This window comes from Rhamphochromis sp. 'chilingali' (genome assembly GCF_963969265.1).
Source record: "Rhamphochromis sp. 'chilingali' genome assembly, chromosome: 5".
Classification (NCBI taxonomy): domain Eukaryota; kingdom Metazoa; phylum Chordata; class Actinopteri; order Cichliformes; family Cichlidae; genus Rhamphochromis; species Rhamphochromis sp. 'chilingali'.
The window spans coordinates 16,552,792-16,576,952 of record NC_137932.1 but is presented as its reverse complement, the minus strand read 5'-3'; the positions used below and the strand labels follow the sequence as shown (position 1 = coordinate 16,576,952).

At 40.9% G+C, this 24,161-nt stretch overlaps 1 protein-coding gene across 4 annotated transcripts in view; it reads right to left on the bottom strand.

Annotated features, from left to right (window-relative positions):
• The window catches only part of lama2 (laminin, alpha 2), a 228,061-nt gene that overhangs the window by 150,841 nt on the left and 53,059 nt on the right, over nucleotides 1–24,161 (bottom strand). For all 4 annotated transcript variants that reach the window (XM_080883708.1, XM_080883710.1, XM_080883709.1 and 1 more), the window contains exons 4-5: nucleotides 12,850–12,901; nucleotides 11,177–11,367 (exon numbers count right to left, since the gene is read on the bottom strand). In XM_080883708.1, the coding sequence (XP_080739834.1) occupies nucleotides 11,177–11,367; nucleotides 12,850–12,901 (243 nt within the window). The remainder of the gene's footprint in view (nucleotides 1–11,176; nucleotides 11,368–12,849; nucleotides 12,902–24,161) is intronic.

Genomic DNA, 24,161 nt, shown 5'->3' with positions numbered 1-24,161 from the left:
TCCCGGTCCTCGAGAGCTACTGTCCTGCAGCTTTTAGATGCATCCTTGTTCCCACACACCCGAATCAAATGAATGGCTTGTTATCAGGACTTTGCCAAACACGATGGCATGCTGAAGAGGTAATCAAACCATTTGATTCAGCTGTGTTGGAGTAGGGATGCATCTAAAAGCTGCAGGATAGTAGCTCTCGAGGACTGGGATTGGGCAGCCCTGGGCTACAGCAAAGCACAGCAGTGATTCAAACATAAAACCTGCTATCACCCTTTGACCACAACAGACTGAGAGTCCTGAACTAAAAAGTGAAGCCATCACAGAAGTGACAAAAATGTGGACAAAAAATGTTTTGGCATTTTTTTTAGGTCATTTGAATGAATTCTGAAAGGGTTTAAAATGGGGACAAATGTAGCCACATCAGAGCACATTTGAGTCACTCAACTTAATCTCTTGACTATGTTTGTGTTCTTGGTGCCTTTCTGGGCTAATGAATTATCTGTTATTTAGCACTAGTTAATAATAATTATCAGATACCTGTTTTGTAATCAAGCTTAGTAGATAACTTAGCACACCACTTTATCTTCCAAATATACTTCCCTCTGACAAAAAAACCCAGCATGGCAAAAGGAAAAAGAGACCTCAAGATGCAGAGGGAAAAGCAATGGGTGATGTCACAGTGGCTGTGACCAACTTATATACAGTCTTTGTTGTTGAACAGTGACTGGTCACAGTAGGCTAAGCTAACCTGGCACTAACACTTAAAGCACTTAAAGAAGACTCAATAAGAAAAATGCCTCCTTACAGCTGACAGCACAACTTATTTAAGGGATTATAACTTCCAAGAGTGTCCCAACTTTACTATAACTTATCACATAGTAACAGTTTCACCCTGCCTTCCACAACTTGGCAGAGTTTAAATACTCGCTGGCTAAGACATCTTGTCATGCACACCTGATTCAGTCAGAAGCCTCAAATTTCTTATGCTTCTTTATACCTAAATTTGTTTTTTACTGAGTGTATCAGCGTGTTTTTTATGTAATATCACAGATGGTTTTTCACTTGTTCATAATGTATTTAAAAAAAATCTGTCTCTATTCACCCACGTTTTGATCAGTGTTTCGTTTCCTGGATGTTTAGCTCCTTCACCGCCAGTGTTGGGACTAACGCGTTATCAAGTAACACGTTACAGTAACTACGTTATTATTGTGGTAACGAGCACGGTAACTCGTTATTATGCCAAAATCAGGAACGCGTTAGTCGTTACTGGGATTTAGATAGGGTCGTTACTCGTTACTTCGTGTGGTGGCTATCGCGGAGCTTCCACAGATTCAGTAACATTAGCAAGTGGTGGAGGCCAGCAGGTGGATGAAGGAAAAGAGACCCGAGGCGGCCGCCAGTCCAAATGTGAACTGAACTTCAGGTAAGAAGTTATGACCTGCAGTCTATCTGAGTCAGATATAAACCAAGTTTAGGTGGTGTTTATTTTCGTTATTCTGACTTTTTCCGTACTGCGTGCTAGCTAGCATGACGGAGTTTCTATACAGCTGGGTGGGTCCTATGAAGTTAATGATGTTGCACTTTATTTTGTTCATAAGTTATTAGAGTTGCCAACCGTCCCGTCTGGTATTCAGAGAAAATATTACGAGTTTCTTATTGAGGTGAAAAGGAACAGTTTGTGCCGTAATTCAGCTACAATGAAAAAGGCACAAAGCTGGAGTTATTCTGTGTCTTTGCTGCACAGCTGCCTCTTCTTCTCTCATTCTCCCCCCTCCCTCTCCCGTTTCTACTTCAATCATGAAAACTGATCAATGATCAGCTGATCGGCTTTTCTCTCTTGTTTGTTTATCGCTCACTTTGCGCCGAAAGAGGAAACCAAAGGATGTCGCGCTAAACAACAGCAGCACGTTTAAGCTTGATCAGCTGTTGTTAGAATTTATTTAATATTAATTTCTAGTATCAGCTGATGTTTGCTGGAGCCACAGCTGTAAAGCTGCTGGTCATGATATCAGTTTGGTTATCTGGTGAGAGGGAAACATGAAGATGAAACCAGGAGATGTCCTTACTGAATCATCAGAGCTGTGATGGAGAAACAGGTTTACCTTTTAGGTGACATGAATGAGTTGAAGTTATGAACTGTTTCTGAGCGACAAATAACACCAGGATCCTTTTCTAAGTAGCTGACAGCTGGTAACTGTGCAGGGGCGGATCTAGCAAAGTGTTGCCAGGGGGCCAGGTAGGGCATTAACAGGGAAAGGGGGGCACAAAGAAATACTTTTCTTTCTTATTCCCATTTAAAATGTCTAGCTTTTAAAAAATAATTATCTGAATCTTACAACAAACGATTGATAGATTGATGCATATATACCATCAAAACAGTGAACATCACTGTCACAACAGTGTTTATTTTCATTCAAAGGCTTTATGATTTTTGCTATAATGGTGGGCCAGTCTCCAGTCAAAATGCCCGGGCCAATTTTTTGTCCCAGTCCAGCTCTGTATGCAGCTCATCTGCAGTCTGGTGTTGCCTACATCTTCCTATTCAGAAGGCAGAATTTCCGAGTTCTGAGTACAATCGAAAGCACCACGACTGCAGTTTTTGTGTTGGATGTAAAAGGCGCACATGACGCTGTGACGTAGGCTAGAATCATGGCAGAAGTCAATGACGGTCCAGGCGTGGGATTTCTCTCGTGGAAATATGCACATTATCTTTTCCTTTCTATTGGCAGGTGGCACAGTGCACTTGTGGCAAGTAAGCAAGCTAGAAGACTGGCAAAGTTATGGAAGCAACACATTAACAAGAGAATTCTGAGTAAAACCAAAGTTACTTTCCCTAGTAACTAGTTACTTTGAAAGTAACGAGTAACTTGAAGTAACTGAGTTACTTTTGAGCGAAGTAACTAGTAATGTAACTAAGTTACTATTTTAAAGTAACTTACCCAACACTGTTCACCGCACAGAATGATGATGTGTAAGAGGTTTTTCAAAAATGTTTTTTCCATACTGACAAGATAGGATCACATAGCTGATGCACATTTGTGAGCTGCATATCCATGATGACGATCTCCTGTTCCATCACATCCCAAAGGTGCCCTGTTGGATTGATATCTGGCGACTGTGGAAGGCATTTAAGTTCAGCAAATGCTCAAGAAACCAGCTTGAGATGATTTGAACTTGATGGCATTGCACATTATCCTGTTGAAAACAGCCATCAAAAGAGCCCTACACTGTTGTTATAAAGAGATGAACATCAATATAAATGGTGCCCTGGTAGGTTGTGGTGTTTAAACATTTTTCCAATCTCCTATTGTCCATTTTTGGTGAGCCAGTGTAATCTGTAGTCTCAGTTTCCTGTTCTTTGCTGACAGAGGCGGCAGGCGTGGACCTGTTGTGCGCCCAGTTGTGTTATTCTGTATGCCTTGCTTTTAACATGTAGATATCTGATTAACTGTTGCCCATTTATTAAAAAAACAGTCTAGCCATTCTGCTCTGACCTCTAGTATCAAGACATTTTCACCCATAAACCTCACTCTATGTTTTCTTTTTTTTGGACCATTCTCTGTAAAACCTACAGATGGTTGTGTGGAAAAATCTCAGTCGATCAGCAGTTTCTGAAATACTGAGACCAGCCTGTCTGGCACCAGGAATAAAGCCATGTTCAAAGTCACTTAAGAGTACGTTTCTTCCCCATTCTGCTCAGTTTCAACTTCAGCAGGTTGTTTTTTCTATATCTACAGGTCCAAATGCATGAAGTTGTAGCCATTTGAGATGCTGATTATATAGATATGAAAAACTAGTTCATGAATTTATTACTTTTAGGCTGGACTATTGCAGTTGATTATTATCAGGATGTCCTAAAAACTCTTTGAAAGCCTTCAGTTGATCCAACATGCTGCAGCAATTGTACTGACAGGGACTATATTGGCTTCTCTTCATTGGCTCCCTGTTAAATCCAGAATCAAATTTAAAATCTTTCTCCTCATATACAAGGTCTTAAATGATCAGCCCCCATCTTAGCTTAAAGACCTCATAGTAGGGGAGACCGGGGATAGTTGTAACGTGGGTCAGTTGTAACACTTCCAATTTCTCCAATCAGGGCTAAGTTTCAAATGATGTGACTCATCCTGTACATGCCCAACTCAGTTCTGCTATCACATGTGAAAAATCAGCGCATTTTGTCAAACACAGACAATTTAACATGAAAAAAGTAATTTGTATGCCAAAAAGTAAGTTTTTCTACTTTATTTCAATTTCTAATAGCATTATCTGCTTTGCAGTTAAACTCATCAAACTTAAATTATGTTATTTGTATGTCTATGGGGATATATTCTGGGTAGGTCTATAGTGCTAATGTTTTAGCCGTTGGCTGTAATGTTAGCTAGTTCATGGCTATAGGAGTCTGGGTCAGTTGTAACAGCAACAGTCTGGGTTAGTTGTAACAATAATGCAGATGTTACAACTTACCACACTATTACTTTAACTTATATTAAACAAGTTGGGGCAACGACATCAGCAGAGAGAGGTTCACTGGTCGCTTTTGTATATGCGGTTAATGCCATTGGCAACACAATTCCTCCACTGTTTGTGTTCCCACACATACATTATTAGAATTAGAATTAGAATTCAACTTTATTGTCATTGCACATGCACAGGTACAGGGCAACGAAATGCAGTTTGCATCCATCCAGAAGTGCTTTAGTGATATAGATATATTAAAATATATATTAGCAATAATATAGATATGTGAGTATATTACAGAAATGGGTCTATTATGGTATGTTATAATGTACACGGTATGAAGTATGTTGTGAATATTCTATAACTATAAGTATGTACAGGCTGTAGTGAGTACAAGCTATGTACAGGCTATGAACAGGATATAAATATGAAAAACTATACAGAATATGAAATAAATAACTTTACAGAATCTGAGATATACAGCTATACAGAATGGGAACTATGCAAGTTGTAAACAGTTGTAGGATTAAAGATTATCGAATGTACAGAATGATTATTTACACAGAGCTATACAGTAGTGCAGTTAAGATAAGTGAGGGTGTAGATAGTTTCTACAGAGGCTATATAAAGTGCTAGTGGTTGTGAGTGGTGGTTCAGTCCATGTTATTATTGTGTGTTTGAGGGTACAGTTGTCCATTGTGGGTGTGTGTATGTTCAGTCCATGAGTTTAACGTGGGTCAGATGTCAGGAGGCAGAGTTCAGGAGTCTGACAGCTGTGGGGAAGAAGCTGTTCCGGTACCTGGTGGTCTTAGTCCGGAGGCTCCTGTAGCGCCTCCCAGAGGGCAGGAGGGTGAAGAGTCCATGCGATGGGGGACTGGGGTCTTTGATGATTTTCCCAGCCCTTTTCAGACACTGCTTCCTGTAGATGTCTTTTATGGCAGGAAGTGGTGCTTCGGCGATGCGCTGGGCAGTTTCACGACCCTCTGCAACCCCTTCCGGTCCGAGGCAGAGCAGTTCCCGTACCAGACTGTTATACAGTTGGTCAGGATGCTCTCGATGGTGCAGCGATAGAAGTTCACCAGGATGTCTGAGGACAGGTGGTTCTTCCTCAGAGTCCTCAAGAAGAAGAGGCGCTGGTGAGCCTTCTTGACCAGCTTGGAGCAGTTGGTCGTCCAGGTGAGATCCTCGGAGATGTGGACTCCCAGGAACTTGAAGCTGCTCACACGCTCCACAGCCGTCCCCTTAATGTGGATGGGTGGATGTGGGTCAGCATTCCTCCTGTAGTCCACGATGAGCTCCTTGGTCTTCTCGGTGTTAAGCAGCAGGTTGTTTCTGTCGCACCACTCAGCCAGACGATCCACCTCCTCCCTGTAGGCGGCCTCATCGTTGTCACTGATGAGGCCAATCACCGTGGTGTCATCTGCAAACTTAATGATGGTGTTGGAACCGTCAGCAGGTCTGCAGTCGTGGGTGAAGAGGGAGTAGAGGAAAGGGCTCATCACACAGCCTTGTGGTACACCGGTGTTCATTGTGATGGTAGATGAGCAGTGGTTATCCAGCCGGACATGTTGGGGGCGGTTGGTCAGGAAGTCCAGTAACCATTTGCAGATGAGGGAACTGATGCCCAGATCTGTCAGTTTCCTAATGAGTTGTGAGGGGTGGATTGTATTGAATGCTGAACTGAAGTCTATAAACAGCATTCTGGCGTAGGTGTTGTTGTTGTCCAGGTGTGAGAGGACAGAGTGCATTGCGATGGAGACTGCATCCTCTGTGCTCCTGTTCTGGCGGTATGCGAATTGGTGGGGGTCCAGGGTGGGGGGGAGACAGGATTTGAAGTGTGCTAGGACCAGTCGCTCTAAGCACTTAGTGATGATATGGGGGTGAGTGCTACTGGGCGGTAATCATTGAGGCAAGATGGGTTGGAGTTTTTGGGTATCAGGACGATGGAGGTGGATTTGAAGCAGGCCGGTACCACAGCGTGGGCCAAGGACAGATTGAATATGTCTGTGAGCACTCCTGCAAGCTCCCCAGAACACGCTCTGAGAACACGCCTGGGGATGCCATCAGGGCCTGCAGCCTTGTGGACATTGATCCTGCTCAGCACCGCTCCTACATCGGTGGGGGAGAGAGTCAGAGGTTGGTGGTCTGGCGTCATGTCTGCTTTGGTTGTGGGGTTCCCTCGCTCAAAACGAGCATAAAAGTTGTTGAGCTCGTTGAGGAAGGAGACATCAGAGGATGCGGGGGAGGGTTTGGTGGTCCTGTAGTCTGTGATGGTCTGGAGTCCTTGCCACATGCGTCGGGGGTTGGAGTTGGAGAAGTGTTCTTCTACCTTCTTTTTGTAATGGTGTTTGGCTTTTTTGATGCCCTTCTTTAGATTAGCCCTGGCTGTACTGTAGGCGTGTGCATCTCCTGACCTAAAGGCAGTGTTGCGGGCCTTCAGGAGGAGACGAACATCCCGGTTCATCCAAGGCTTCTGGTTGGGGTACATGGTGATCCGTTTCTGGGTGGTGACACTGTCTGTGGTTTTGGAGATGTAATCCAGTACAGATGAGGCGTACTGGTCCAGGTCTGTGTGGGTGAACATATTCCAGTCTGTGTTTTTAAATCTGTCCTGGAGCACTGCGTCTGTCCCCTCTGGCCACACTTTAATTGTCCTCACAGCAGGTTTCACACGTTGGATGAGTGGTGAATACCGAGGTGTGAGGAACAGGGAGAGATGGTCCGATTGTCCAATGTGGGGGAGGGGTGTGGCTTTGTAGGCTCCAGCCAGGTTGGAATACACATGGTCTAAAGTCTTGTCTCCTCTGGTGTGGCAGGAGACATGTTGGTGGAATCTGGGGAGGACTGTCTTTAAGTTGGTGTGGTTGAAGTCGCCAGCAACAATAAAAGCAGCCTCGGAGTGTTTATTCTGGTGTTTGTTAATGGCTGCAGAAAGTTCTTTCATGGCCAACCTAGCATTAGCGTCGGGGGGTATATACACGGCAGTGAGTATGATCGAAGTGAGTTCTCTGGGGAGATAATAAGGTCTGCATTTGACCATTAAAAACTCCGCATTAGGTGAGCAGTGACTCTCAGTAGTAGTGGAGTTCATGCACCAAGCATTGTTAATATAAATGCACAAACCTCCACCTCTGGTCTTGCCGGAGTCATCTGCTAGCCTGTCGGCTCGGTGTGTGTGGCGTCCTGCTAACTCGATAGCATTGTCCGGGCAGCTGTTGTTCAGCCATGTTTCGGTGAAAAACATGACATTTGAGTCCATAATCCGTCTGTTGTTAGTGATGGAGAGCCGTATCTCATCCATTTTGTTTGCCAGAGAACGGACATTGGCGAGAAAAATACTGGGTAAAGGCAGCCGGTGTGGTGTTAGCTTTAGCTTAGCCCGTAGCCCTCCGCGCCTACCTCGCCTTTGTTTACGATCTCGGCGCCGTCTGCGTGCACTTCCGCCCGGCCGGGGAGAGATAAGATAAGATAAGATAAGATAACCTTTATTAGTCCCACACGTGGGAAATTTGTTTTGTCACAGCAGGAAGTGGACAGTGCAAAAGTTATGACGCAAAAATTAGAATACAATAAGAATAAATACAGTACACAGCTGTACAGAATAGAATAAAATAATATACTATATACAGTAGAATAAAATAGAATAAAAATATACAATAAGATAAAAATAGAATACGAATGCTATATACAACTGAGTAAAAATACAACGATGCCAGAAAGGATTATTGCACTTAGTGTTATTGCACATGTGTGGATGTGTGTGTTTGTTCAGTTAAAGTCTTTGTTGTGGAGTCTGACAGCAGTGGGGAGGAAAGACCTGCGAAATCTCTCCGTCCCACACCGTGGGTGCCGCAGTCTCCCACTGAAGGAGCTGCTCAGTGCTGTCACAGTCTGCTGCATGGGGTGGGAGACGTTGTCCAACAGGGATGACAGCTTAGCCGCCATTCTCCTGTCACTCACCACCTCCACTGGGTCCAGAGGGCATCCTAGAACAGAGCTGGCCCTTCGTCACACACACACTACATAAATGGCTCTAAGTGCATTCATGTGTTGAATAAACAAAGATTACATGTTAATGTTTTGTTAGTACCCTTATTTCATTGTGTTACATTTCACCCCAGGATATGTTACAACTAACCCAGACTATGGGGTTAATTGTAACATTTCACTCTTCGTGTTTGAGACCATACCATGCAATGGGTAATTGTGCTGCAGAGAAAATAGCTGCACTATTTAATAGCCGAGACATGTAAATACTTTGCATTACATTTTGAATCCACTACCTTAAAAGAGCTCCAATTTACAGACAGAAATGTCAAAAATGTTACAACTATCCCCGGTCTCCCCTACCTTATCACCCCAATAGAGCACTTTACTCTAAGACCACAGGCTTACTTGTGGTTTCTAGAGTATTTAAACGTAGAATGGGAGGCAGAGCCTTCAGTTTTCAGGCCCCTCTTCTGTGAAACCAGCTTCCAGTTTGGATTCAGGAGACAGACACTATCTCTATTTTTAAGATTAGGATTAAAAATTTCCTTTGTGATAAAGTATATAGTTTAGGCTGGGTGTATAAGATAAGATAAGATAAGATAAGATAAGATAACCTTTATTAGTCCCACGCCTGGGAAAATAGCCTACATCAACCTACATCTATATGTATAGATGTAGGTTGCTAGGGGCTTCCTATGATGCACTGTGTATTTCTTCAGTATGCCTCATTTTCACTGTGTTTGTACACCACTCTGCATTTAATCATTAGTTATTATTAATTTCTGGCTCTCTTCTGCATCATGTCTTCCTCCCACTAACCACAACCAGTCACGGCAGAGGTTTCTTACTGTTAAAAGGGAGTTTTTCCTTCCCGTTGTCACCAAGTTCTTGCTCAAAGTGGGTTGTTTGATTTCTGGGGTTTTCTCTCTATTATTTTAGGGTCTTTACCTTTTTGGCAATATATGAATAACATTGAATTGCATTAAATGTATGAGCTGAAATGTTAGATGACCAAAAATCCTTTCTGAAACGTAGTAATTCTCAACAAAAAAAGATTTCCTGATGTAAAATTGCTAATGACAGGATGCCCACAAGGCAAAGATTATACCTCTCTACAGAATCTTACAACTTGGATCATAATAATAGAAAAAGGAAGGACAAGCACAATTACTGATGGCATTCAAAGAATCTTGTATTTTTCCAGCACTGGTCTAACATTAAATCAGAGTGAAAGTAGTAGAAGCATCAGTTTATATTGTGCATAAACAATAATCACCAAGCAGGCACATAATAAGAAGTGTTAGGTTCTGTCTGCCTGTCTGCCTGTCTGACTGTCCATCTGTCTGTCTCACTAATGTGGCCAAAAGCAACATTTGGCATCTGTAAAAAAAAAGAAAAGAAAAAAAAAGAAAAACTCTTTCAGTGAGCTGACGGTGTGTATGTGCATGTATGTCAAGGGGAAACACTTGATGGGTGTAAGCTGCACACTTGGAAGTAACGAAGGAGCCGGTTCTCTATGTGTGTGTGCTGGCGTGTGTGTGATGAGTGGTGGGGTGACATTGTGAACGTGTGTGTGCGATGCTGTGACACATCGCCTACGACTCATTATGGTTTCACTGTGATCAGACGGCAAGGGAGCTGTCAACCACACACACACACACACACACACACACACACACACACACACACACACACACACACACACACACACACACACACAATTCAGACACCTCCGTCGTTACTTGCAGCTCTTGACATCTCCCAGCTCGCACCCCCTCTAGCGCTCCCCTGCAGGACACAAGCACATACAGTGCAAACACACAAAAAGACACACCGAGCACACATATTCATGCACGCTCATTAGCACACATGGAAACGCATGCAGATAATCAGAAGGGCATCTACAATTACAGCCCTGTGTGGGGGGATGTTAACGTGTGATTAGTTTATTTTCAATGCGTGTTTGTGTATTTGTTAGTATGTTTGTGTGCTCTGAAATCCTCTTTCTCTTCATTAATGTCAGGCCTGCCTGCCTGTTGTTACTGGATGTGATCACACACAGCAGATCAAAGGAACACAACAGTAAACACTGGGGTGCACATGTGTGTATTTGTGTGTCTTGTGGTGTTTTTTTTTTTCTTTTTTAATAACTCAGAACTTTCTTTTTCATGTCATTGATTAAAGTATTTTATAACAATTCCCACATCCCTCTTGTCGCCTGGCCATCACCTGCCTACACCAGTCCACCAGATCAGTCTCTTTGCCACATCCTCATTTGTGTCTCACAGTTGTACAGTCAACTTTGGTTCTGCCTCCTTCTTTATCATCTCTGACCACTCTGGATTTTTTCTTCTTTGCCTATACAAGCAATGCATTAAATCCAGAAATTCCAGCATGGTTTAAGTAGATTTAAACTAACCCACCTTAACCCTTCTTCCCCAACTGGGACCAAAGAAAGACAAATAATCTTGAGTCAATCCAACCTCCTACCCCCAACAGCTGTATTTTGAGTGAGCAGATATCCAGGTCAAGGCTTCCCATTATATGAGCTGGTATATTGGAAATGTTTGCAAATGTCTTTTCTCTTTTGCTTAAGAAGGACAGCTTACCCTTATGCAACCAAAAGCCTTTAGATATACAGTTAAAATGATCAGCATGAATTCTTTCAGCCAGAATAATTGTATAGTCAAAATCTGACATTGCAGCAGCCCTAGTTTGTGACATCTTCATGTGTTACCTCTCCATTCTCCAGTGGGTGAATCTTTGAGTAAAAGGATGTGCAGATGACTTCATCATCTCTGGTGTAGGATGGAGGTCCTGTCCGAGGATTTATGTTGAACCTTGTCAGGCACTCTGTGTCTGTGATAGCATAGTACTGCCAGGGTTCAAAGGTCACGCCATCTATTGAACGCTCTAAGATCCAATTGCCTGCGGACAAAAAAAACGATGGTAAAGAAAACAATGAAATGCTTTCAGTGTGCGATGAGGAGACCAGGGAAGATCAATAAAAATAATGAGTGGCACGCAAGTCTCTGTTAAGGTCACGCTGCTTAATATACATAGAAAATTGACAAAACATTCAGTTTCATATTTAACTGTGGTATTCTGGATTGATTAAATGCAAAGTAAAGTGAGTCCTGCTGAACAAAAAAAAAAAAACAACTGTGAAGACAACAACAGAAAAATCAAACAAACATGCACTCATAATTTCCATCATCTTTATTATTTTTTGTTTATTGTGTTTCTGTGTGAACTAGCTAGAACATCAACTTTATTTTTGCCCATTATAATTGCTTATTTTATCATGTAAGCACCACATCCCTCCATTATATAGAGTCATGTGAAAAAGCAGGTTTTTCACATTGCTTTCTGCAATACTGTCAAAAATTAGGTTCACCTTTACTATTTCCATAGGAATTAATTAGGGTAAGTAACAGACAGGTGCTGCTAATGAAATATATTTGATTAACTGATAATCAGCAAGCGTGACCACTTCTATTAAGCAGATGGTCTGGATCTGGATGGATTTGGGGCTGTGTTAACACGATGCCACAGACCAGACAACTCTGTAAATTCCCACCAAGGTCAGATCGTGCAGTCCTCTTAAAAACTATAAAGAAAAACCAAGATCTGACAAAGACTCTACAGGCCTCAGTTAACATGTTTAATGGTAAAGATCATGACAGTACAGAGCAGGGGTGTCCTGCAGGTTTTAGATGTGTCCTTGATCCAACACAGCTGATTTAAATGGCTAAATTACCTCCTCAGCATGTCATCAAGTTCTCCAGAGGCCTGGTAATGAACTAATCATTTGATTCAGGTGAGCTGACCCAGGGTGATATCTTAAACCTGCAGGACTCTGGCCCTTGAGGCCTGCAGTTCCCACCCCTGATTTAGAGAAAGACTCAATAAGTAGCACTTGTCTGGAAGTACAATGCTACAAGAACATTGTAACATGGCTTAGGTTTGCAAAGTTGCATCTGAACAAACCACAAGACTTGTGGAACAATGTCCTTTGACGAAATCAAATGGAGATGTGGCCATAATGGATAGCACTGTTTGCCAAGAACATAGTAATTCCATAGGAATTCAACTGTTTTGTCTTTTTCTAGATTACTTTTCAACATATTTAAACCTTCCACCGCCATTTTACTTTAACGTGCTAGTTTGTTGTTTCACATCAGTATTGTTAATCGCTGAGCTTTGATTTTAGATCCATTTGATTGAATGGAGTCTTCCATTATATGAAGGCTTCTCTGTGGGATGATCATTAGCTTGATGATTAATGCTCCTAAGACGAACCCTGCGCATTAGTCACAGTCCTCTCCTTAAAATGAATCAAAGCAAAAATATTAACACTTCCAGCAGTATGAGACTGATAAAATAACATTTTTATAATTGAACGCATACCTGGGCGAGGTGAGTTGGCTGCCTTTATTATCACATAGGCGATCTGAAAAACCTGAAAGATGCACACAGAAAAAATTCACATCATACCTTGGTTTTAACAATTACACAATCTTTTCACTGTTTTAAGCCTTAATACAGAGCAGTCCAATATTAGAAATCTTTAACAGGGATATGTGAATAAATAAAATGTTACTGTATCTCAGACTGAAAATTCAGTTCTTTTCAGCTTTTTTCTTGCTTCACTGTAACAAATATATGACATTCAATATTTCCCCAAAATTAACAAAAGTTGTGCATGCCTGTGCCTACAGATGAGCAAAAAGTAAAAAAATTCATAGAGAAAATGAAATCCATTAGACCACACTGTCAAATAACACACACGTCTACTCATCACACAGTCTTCCTGTCAGCTTCTCTCCCTTTAATTTATTGCATTAATATCTTAGAAGGCGTTAACATGTTAACACATATTAACACTTGCTGGGGAGCTTTTTTAGCACTTGCAGTAGTGTATCAAGTTCTCCTTATTTTGGGTCAAATTATCTTCATTTCCTTAATTTCTCCCCTGCTCTGCTCGATGGTGAAACATGGAGCAGAGGAGGGCAGCAAAACTCTCACTGCGGAGTTTAACAAGTGAAAATTAAAAAATAAAGCGCACATAAATTGGGTAACTGAATGCTCAGGACTGCACTTTGCCCTTGTTGCTTTTACAGTGCAGTGCAGTAGATTGCAGGTGTTAGGGAGAGGCTTACATGCACGAACACGCCAGCTGTACCGATTGCCAAAAACAGTAAAGAGGGAAACTCAGATTAAAACTCACACAAAGGGAGCATGAGTTTCTCATGTGCTTAAAGCCAATGCTTATTTGCTGCTATAGTAATTTCAAAATATATGAAAATATATATGCAAACCAGCGCTTACAGTAAGCCGGTTTCGTGGTAACTTTAAGCTAGACAACCACAATAAACCAAAAAAACCCCCACCAAACTAAAAGGTTTTTATTTTTCAGTCACTGAATGTTGTTGTCCAGTTTTGCCCGACTTTTTGTATTTATAAAATAGAAATAAAATATTTTATTATGATTTAAATAAAAAAAAATTCCAGACTCGCTCAGCAAGATAAAAGGTCAGCTCACTATAGACAGGTATAAAAATGTACTGTATATGCGAAATTCAGATTTAGGTCAAATGCTTGCTTGAACTATCTTCACCAGGCTGTGCTTCCTTTCTCTATGCAAGCTCATTGGCCTTTCTTCTCAGATGTGGGAAGAAGTGTCACATTGCAGCAATTAGAATAGGGAAAAAGCGTGTGTGTGTGTGTGTGTGTGTGTGTGTGTGTGTGTGTGTGTGTGTGTGAGAGAGAGAGCAAAAGATTGTGTCATTTAAGTAACCCTATAGCAGTTATTCAAGCCTCCTACAAAGAGTCACTGTTACTTACTGAGAACGGGATGGTGTGTATGTGTGCATGTGTGTGTGTATGTGAAAAGGAGTGATTTCAGGGGTAACTTGTAATATGGTGACAACTTTGGGACAGCTAGGCAGCTCCAGCAGCTAAACATAGATCAACACCACTAACTAATGCACTCTGTGTCTATGTGTGTGCGCGCGCACCCAGGGTTGCATTGTGTCATAGTCTAGGTTTTGATCAAATGTGGATCAGACGAGAGATTTTTTGCAGCCTCTGGAGCTCAACACAGCATCAACAAATAAACAAACCAATAACCATCCTGCAAAATATAAGAGAGCTGTTGAATAAATGTGAATCTCATAGGCATGAAATTTAATTTAATGTCAGATAAATACATTTATGTAGAGCCCATATAAGTATAAAGTTTAATTGGATAGATTCTCAGCTCAAACATTTATTTATTTATTTTTTCCTTTATAGTGCAAGAACTATAAGCTCAAAGTAGCAGGGTGTCAGCGAGTTTCATCAGGTTTTGCATGAGACCTTGTTATTTCCAACTTAAAATGAAGCAAACAAAACATTCTCAATGGATAAAAAAGTGCATCACCAAATGAAAGAAAAAAGAAATTGAAATTTTTGAACAAAAATAAAATGTGGTGGTATTACTACAGAGTTACTGCCTTTCAATACCATTGTATTTGTCACCCCACTTAAAGTACAGTCCAGCAATGTTAACGTCATGTCTATTTTATCTATCTGGTCTATCTTGTGAACCAAAACTTATTTTTATTCTTTGCAGCATAATTATTATTAATTATTAATTGAATTTTAGCTTCAAATATTTACTCTGTCAGTTAGCGGTTCCATATGGTAGTGGTTAACACATTCACCTAACACAGAAAAGTCCTTGATTCAAGACTGGGACAAGAGACAAAAGTCTCTCAGGGAGAAAGGATTCCTGTCAGGAGGGGCATCTGAAATCTTTACCAAATCAAATATGCATATTCTTCTACTGTGGCAACCCTTACTGAATAATGTAGCAGCTGAAAGGAGTTTTACAGCATAATGTTCTACTCTGATCCAAATAGTGGCATGGTGCTTAGCACTGCCACCTCCCAGGACGAAGGTTCTGGGTTTAAATCCGCCACCTTAGAGGGATCTTTCTTTCTGGGTTGAGTTTCTATGTTCTCCCCATGTCTGGGTGGGTATCTCTGTGAATATGTTGTGGCTTGTTGTCTGTCTCTCTGTGTTAGCCCAATGCCAGACTGGAGACCTGACCAGTCCCCCCCACACCCCCCCACCCCACCCAACCCCAAAACACACAAATTTAAATATTAGACAAAGCTAATGCAAATGCAGTTTCTAAATGATGCGGTTAATTATTAAGGGGGAAAAAACAAAACCAACATGGCACTGTGTGAAAAAATGTCCCAAACCTATATAAATGACTATAAATAACTGTAAATGAGTCTTCTTCAGCACTATGGAGGAAATTTGGCACAATCATCTTTGCAGAATTGTTTTAATTCAACCACATTGGAGAGTTTTCAAGGTTGAACCGGCTTTTTAAGATCATGCCATCAAGCACATCAATCAGATTCAGGTCAGGACTTTGACTCGGCCACTCCAAAGGCCTGACCTGAATTCGATTGAGATGCTGTGGCATGATCTTAAAAAGCCGGTTCATTCATTTTGATTTTCTTAGGCCATTCAGAGGTAAAATTGGTGTGTTTTCGATCTAAAGTACCAAAGTACGCTTCAACTTGAGGTCACGAACAGATGGCTGGATATTCACCTTCAGGATGTTTTGGTATACAGCAGGTTGGTTCCATTTACCACAGCAAGACATCCAGGTCCCCTGACGCAGCAGAACAACCCCAGACCTTCAAACTACCACTGTTGCTATGATGTTCCTTTTCTAAAATACTGTGTTAGTTTTATGCTGGATGTTACAGGACTCAAACCTTCTAAAAAGTTGTCTCATCGGTCCACAGAACATTTTCCCAGATGTCTTGGGGATCATTAAGATGTTTTTTGGCAAATGTGAGACAAGCCTTTGTGTTCTATTTGCTCAGCAGTGGTTTTTGTCTTAAAACTCTCCGATGGAAGCCATTTTTGCATACTTATTTTTGATGAACTCTGACTTTAACTGGGATATGTGAAGCCTGTGGTTCTTTAATCTTGTTCTGGGTTCTTTTTTGACCTCCTGGATGAGTCATTGCACTCTTGGAGTAATTTTGGTAGGCCAGTCACTCCTGGGAAGCATCACCACTGTTCCAAATTTTCTCCATTTGTGTATAATGGCTCTCACCTTGATTTATTGGAGTCCTAAGGTCTTAGAAATTGCTTTGTAACCCTTTCCAGGCGGATAGATGTCAGTGACTTTATTTCTCAGGTGTTTCTTTAGATTGTAGCAAGTTGTGTTGCTTTTTGAGATCTTTTAGCTTGCTTCACTTTCGTCAGACAGGTTCTATTTATGTGATTTCTGGATTCAACAGCTCTGCCAGTAATCAGGCCCATGTGTGTTTAGTGAAATTGACACTGAAATAATCACATGTTAATTCAATGACGTTACAAATTTTTACTGATACCATTTAAAAATAAATGGTTTGATACTGGTGCTGAAGCCTTAAACATTCCAACATGTTAATGCACAGACAGACGGTGCTCTTGTGCAATTAAAAAGTATAAAATTTAACAGCTTTTACTTTTGCGAGAGAATCTGTGTGCTCTGTGTTTTGTTTGAGTTTATAAAAAGTTAAAAAGTGAAACGGTGAGTCATTTGTTCCCCAGGTGAAGTGGAAAATCGTATTTGTTTTTTGGACCGATGAATAATTCTTTGACTCAAAAATAAACTTCTGAATCATTTTAATTTTACATTGCACATTGCTTCAGATAAAAGTGACAAGATTTCAGAGTTGACGTAAATAAAAACACAATAAAAAAGTGTCTTTAAAGTTTACAACATTCGCACATATATCTAGATCTCATAGAAATCTTTTTTTTTTTAAATGAAAAACTCAGAAAAATATAAATTCATTTCCAAATAGCTCTCATGTATTCCATTGCTGCCATTACATACTTGACAGAAAATCATCATGATATGCCAGGAACTGGCTTTTGGCAGATATTTCAGCGTTACAGCCAACTGAGCACTTAAAATGTTTATTTTAATGCTCAATCGGGCCACTTAAGCCCCGTATCCAGTGTGGCTAGGTTGCCTACAATTAAATAGCCTGTGAAGAATCCATTTTGTCTCAGTGTGATTTGGACACATAGTTACAGCGGTTTTACAGAACAGCTGGCGTTTACAGGTCATTCACATGGAAACGTGTTAAAATCTCTCTGGCCTGATACACTGGCATCAGCCTCCAATTCCTGTTAGTACTCCAGTCAGTTCCAGTGCACAAAAACAGAGCCTGACCAGAAACAAAGTGAGATGAGGTCAGAACAAGATAGTGACCCCAAAATGTAAATAGCAAAAGGTGCTTTGTTGTTGTTGTTATTGTAGTTTTGTTTTTTCCCCCCAGACATAAACACACAAGTGGATATGTCATGAGAGAAACTAGTACGAAGATTTACTGTCACTTCAAATGAAAATGTGTTAACATCTCACAGGACTAATAATGTAGCTGTTGGTCCGGTTCAAAATGGTGTGAATCATCCAGCATCCTTTACTGCCAAACTAAATGCAGGCAAACAAGCTGCAAATAATCAGTGGAACCATTCACTTGTTTTTCACATTTTTGTGCTTTTCCACTAAAAACAATTTGAGAACATATTTTTGAATGTACCAGAAAAAAAAGTCTCGCCAGTCCTGCAGCAAATAAGTTACAGGACTCTGATATTTGAGCAAACTGCAGAAAAAAAACACCCCAACAAGAAATACGAAAAAAATATTGTTTTTCACATAGATTTGAACAGCGAAGCGGCAGCAGTATACACAAACACGGGCCTCGAGATAAGACAGAGGAATGCCCGGCTGTGTAACAGCCTTTTGAAATCCATTCTGTTTAAGTCTGTCACTCTGCCTGAACTGCTCAAAACACACTTGCACATACAAATGAAATGCCTTTATACACTAACACGCTCACTCACAGACTGGGTCGTAATTTGGCCCTAAGCTTTTAAATAGGCTTTACTCTACACAAAACACCAGATGCTGCAATCTCCCACATTCTTGCTTTGGCCCAAGCTACTGTCAGACATTAAACCAGCAAACTTTTATTGGGTACAGCAGATGTTTCATTTACGTCCTCTTAGTTATGATTTTTGTTGGCACTAAAAGTTCTGACTACATCATTTTTTATGTTTGTTATTTTTGAAAAGCTAAACAAGTTTGTCTGTATCGCTTAAAGAAAGAAATACGCATTTAACACATCAAATTTTGAATCAACAATGGTGTGACTTTGTGTAAAATGTGGTGGGAAAAGCAAAAAATATAATTAATTCAGCGTTCTTAGGGTACTGACTAAAATAAGAAGGTAACATAAAGTGACCACAGTATTTTTTTTGTATTTTTCATATTCATTTTGATACTAGCAATATGTTTAGCTCGTGTTAGGTCAGAAGCATGTTTACCACTGTGTTGCATCACCTCTTCTTCAACAACACAAAGCCTTTGCAAACTGTGGAGACCAACTGCAGCAGTTTAGAAAGCACAAAGTTTTCCTTTTTTTGTTTAATACAGGATCTCAGCTGTTCAGCAAACCTTTGGTTTTACTCTTCGCTTCATAAAACATTACATAGGGTGGCACATCTGGACTGCAGGTAGACCAGTGTGGCAACAGGACAACTTTTTGCATGGAGCCATGCTATTTTTAAATTATTTCAGCACTGTCTTCTTGAAATGAGAAAGCATTCCTTGAAAAAGGAACCCTAGATGGTAGCCTGTGTTCCTCCAAAACATTGATATTTTGTTTCTTATTAGTGTTTAATTTGCATATATGCCATATGCACTACTGCACAGGTGCACTGGTGAAAATCCAGAGTCTCTTTTCTTTTGGCAGCACAATGCTGTGTCCATAATTGAAAAAAAAAATGTTAATAATATTATAATAATTATTATATTAATGATGTAATAGTTGTACACTTCAAATTGAGTCCAGTTTATATGAGCAAAGTCACAGTGAAGGAAAGATGTGTTTCTCAAATTGTTGATATGTTTTTTGTTACTTGATTTTTTTGTCTGTATGGTGGAGTTTTGCTGTGCATTTTCACTGACTGAATGATTTTCAGAAGTGTTTCTGAGCCCATGAAGTAAATTAGATTAGAGATCATGGCTTTAAGAAGATCACAGCCATTCAATATTGGTTTCCAGCTGTGTCCCTTCCACACTGAGATTTCCATACAGATTATCAGTGCTTCAATAACATTTTGTTCTGTAGATGATAAAATCTCTAAAATGTTTGCAAATTAATATTGAGAAAATAGATTCTTATCTGCTAAACTATTAGCCCATACAGTCTCTGCCAACTTTTGATGGATATGATAAAGCCTACGCTCCTTATTTGACACCCAATCATGTTACGACTCCAATGCATTCACATTTTGCAACTTTCTCTGCGTACTTGTATTACTTCACATGCATTTCTGTCTTTTTGCATGACCCAATAGTTCAGTATTGTAGAGTAAGTATGTATTGCATTTAACTGTCTTACAATGATTTTAAAATGTTGGGACTGCAAGACAAGCATATCCACTCATGGTAAAATAGTCCTAAGACATCTCTTAGTCTAAATGTATTTTATTAGTTATGCCAACTGCAATTCAGAGTTTTATACACCAGCGATGCATGGCCAGAAAGCTCTTAGTTTGGCATGAAAAACTGGAGTTGCAATACTCCAATGATACAGTAAAAAAAAGGGATTTGATTTTTTAATCTTTAAAAAGTAAATTAAACCTCAAAACTAATGAAAGCCCCCCCCCCAAAAAATGTTTATTTTTGCAAAGTTAGAAATTATTCTCAAGCCACTCTCCAGAATCTCTGCGGATGGCTTTTAGTGTATTGTCAAGTCTGATGCATCTTCACGCACGGATATGATTCAAGAATTTATCTAAAAATAATGAAGAACATACACAGACATCAACTGTCTGCTTCACACACGGAGTGAAGCACATAGACCCTCAGCTCCCACTCTCTCATTATTTAGTCTTTCTGTCCAGAGAGTCTCAACAATAACAAGAGAGGAAATGAGAGTGGTGATGTCACAGACGATAACAACACACACAAGCCCACTGTCATTTTCCGAGTGAAATGACTGCGGTCGCAGAGGAAATTCAGTGCACTGGAGAGTAAATAGCTTTCTGTTGGTTTGATCGAGCGTCACGCATACAAGGAAGCACATTCACACATATGCATTAACAATAAATTAACCACGTTTAATTTGTAGTCAACGTCTGCAGCATAGATGGAATGTACTATTGCTGTAATTAATACAAAAGCCATTATTTAAATAGGAGAATAAAGAAGTTTCAAATATTCAACTGACCTAAAAGTCTCAGGTTCATGAGAATGCAAATTTTCAATTCTGAAAATACTAAAAACATTAGTAATCATTGAGACTGACTGACACTCGTATCACTTACTTTACTCTCTAAAATCATGAATTCAAAATCAACAAGAGCACTCAGATAGTGCAACTCCCCCCGAAGTACAAAGGCTATATTAAAACTTTGATGTTTTATGATGTTTTTTTTACAACAAGCTGACATTAGTCTGTTTGTAATACAGTACAATGAAGTCCGCCTGTTATGACATCACTGTGATGCTGTAGGGCATTGCTCCATGCCCTTTCATATAATATATTATTCAATATGCTTTCTTAAAATTTTTTTCCAAGGTAAACTTTGACCTTTAGCGCTAACAGTTAAGTTCAAGGTCAAAAAATTAGTTAATGTATATACTCATGTCCCCCAGTGGCATTGTTGTGAAGTTTGACGACGATCCATAAAAAACAGTTGGTAATATAACGTTTTTATTGATCTTCACATTTGTTGTGACCTTGACCTTGACTTTGAGCCTGACTTTCAACAAAATTAAATCAGGTCGAGATGTTACTGGTATCTACAGTCATGCAAAATTAAAAAATACTGGCATGGGCTGATACTCTTTTTCAATCCCAGGGCACCAAACAGTCCAAAGACATGCAACTTGTGGGGATAGGTTAATTGGATAATCCAAATTGCCACTAGGTGTGAATGTGCGAGTGAAAGTGAGTGCGAATGGTTGTCTGTCTCTGTGTGTTGGCCCTGCGACAGACTGGCGACCTGTCCAGGGTGTACCCCGCCTCTCGCCCTATGACAGCTGGGATAGGCTCCAGTGCCCCCCGCGACCCTGAAAAGGATAAGTGGAAGTGAATGGATGGAGGGCACCAAACAGAATACTCCCATTCAGTCAAATGCTGTAGTGTTGCAGAGGAACACTCAAGGTGTCTATTGGCATATCAATTTGACACCACAGGCACAGTCATATCTGATGCCAAGTGGTTAGAAACCTCTTGGACAGAATAACAAAACCCCCTGTGGGATCGTCAGTGGGTGAAGACAGATTGGTTAGAACAAGAAAATAAAAAGCCTTTTAGAACTACCATGGTGGATCATTTTCACCCAATCCTACAATAATAGCACCAATAACAAATAAGTAATTTATCAAGACGTTAAGATGTAAATTTGACATATTTTAAATAATAAGAATTTAACATTAACCCTTTGGAGTCAGTGGACGAGCTGGGACATCCAAATCACATTACCGGTAAGATGACCTTGCAGTCTCACTCATTGGTAATCTAAGCTCCTTACATAAGCTTTTTAGATATTTTAAGATGTGATAATGATACTATTATGCTGCAAAATAATACATATAAAAGCATATATATGTGTGTGTGTATATGTATGTATGTATGTATGTATGTATGTATGTATGTATGTATGTATGTATGTATGTATGTATGTATGTATGTATGTATATATATATATGTCACGGTCCGGGGCAGCGGCCGTGTGGAGAGCGGAAGGAGGACTCAAAACGCAGCACTTATTCAGGTGTGAGGGTGATTTATTGATAATATCCAATATAAAGTGGGGATGGTAAAACAGAACTAAGGATGAACTAACTGGGAGAAACTACACAAAGAAATAGCAAACCTGAGCATGAAGGGAGAACAGCAGGGAGAGCACGCAGGGGATTACACCAGGTATGAACACAGACGACGCGACGAGGAGCAGAGGAAATCACACACTATAAGTACACGAAGAGACACTGGGAAATCACACACAGGTGGGGGAAACAGCTGGACCTGATTAACCTGACGAGACAGGGGAACACTAACACCAGGGACCAACAGAGGGAGCACAAACCCAGAACCCAGTGTCTAAAATCCCAAACACAAACCATCCCAAAACAGCCATGAATAATAATGAAAGTAATAACAATAAAGAACATAAACATAAAGTCACTGAGTCATGGTCGCAGGACCATGACAATATATGTGTGTGTGTGTGTGTGTGTGTGTGTGTGTGTGTGTGTGTGTATATATATATATATATATATATATATATATATATATATATATATATATATATATATATATATGTATGTATATATATATATATATATATATATATATGTATGTATATATATATGTATGTATATATAACACCCAGCACGCCCCTGCGGGCGGTTTATCCTTCAAGCTCGGGTCCTCTACCAGAGGCCTGGGAGCTTGAGGGTCCTGCGCAGTATCTTAGCTGTTCCCAGGACTGCGCTCTTCTGGACAGAGATCTCCGATGTTGTTCCCGGAATCTGCTGGAGCCACTCGCCTAGCTTGGGAGTCACCGCACCTAGTGCTCCGATTACCACGGGGACCACCGTTACCTTCACCCTCCACATCCTCTCGAGCTCTTCTCTGAGCCCTTGGTATTTCTCCAGCTTCTCGTGTTCCTTCTTCCTGATATTGCTGTCATTCGGAACCGCTACATCGATCACTACGGCCGTCTTCTTCTGTTTGTCTACCACCACTATGTCCGGTTGGTTAGCCACCACCATTTTGTCCGTCTGTATCTGGAAGTCCCACAGGATCTTAGCTCGGTCATTCTCCACCACCCTTGGGGGCATCTCCCATTTTGACCTCGGGACTTCCAGATTATACTCGGCACAGATGTTCCTGTACACTATGCCGGCCACTTGGTTATGGCGTTCCATGTATGCCTTGCCTGCTAGCATCTTGCACCCTGCTGTTATGTGCTGGATTGTCTCTGGGGCATCTTTACACAGCCTGCACCTGGGGTCTTGCCTGGTGTGATAGACCCCAGCCTCTATGGATCTTGTGCTCAGAGCTTGTTCTTGTGCTGCCATGATTAGTGCCTCTGTGCTGTCTTTCAGTCCAGCTTTGTCCAGCCACTGGTAGGATTTCTGGATATCAGCCACCTCCTCTATCTGCCGGTGGTACATACCGTGCAGGGGCCTGTCCTTCCATGATGGTTCCTCGTCTCCCTCCTCTTTCTTGGGTTTCTGCTGCCTGAGGTATTCACTGAGCACTCGGTCAGTTGGGGCCATCTTCCCAATGTATTCTTGGATGTTCCTTGTCTCATCCTGGACTGTGGTGCTGACACTCACCAGTCCCTGGCCCCCTTCCTTCCGCTTAGCGTACAGCCTCAGGGTGCTGGACTTGGGGTGAAACCCTCCATGCATGGTAAGGAGCTTTCTTGTCTTTATGTCAGTGGCTTCTATCTCCTCCTTTGGCCAGCCTATTACCCCAGCAGGGTACCTGATCACGGGCAGGGCGTACGTGTTGATGGCCCGGATCTTGTTCTTACCATTCAGCTGACTCGTCAGGACTTGCCTGACCCTCTGCAGGTACTTGGTGGTTGCAGCTTTTCTAGCGGCCTCTTCATGGTTCCCATTC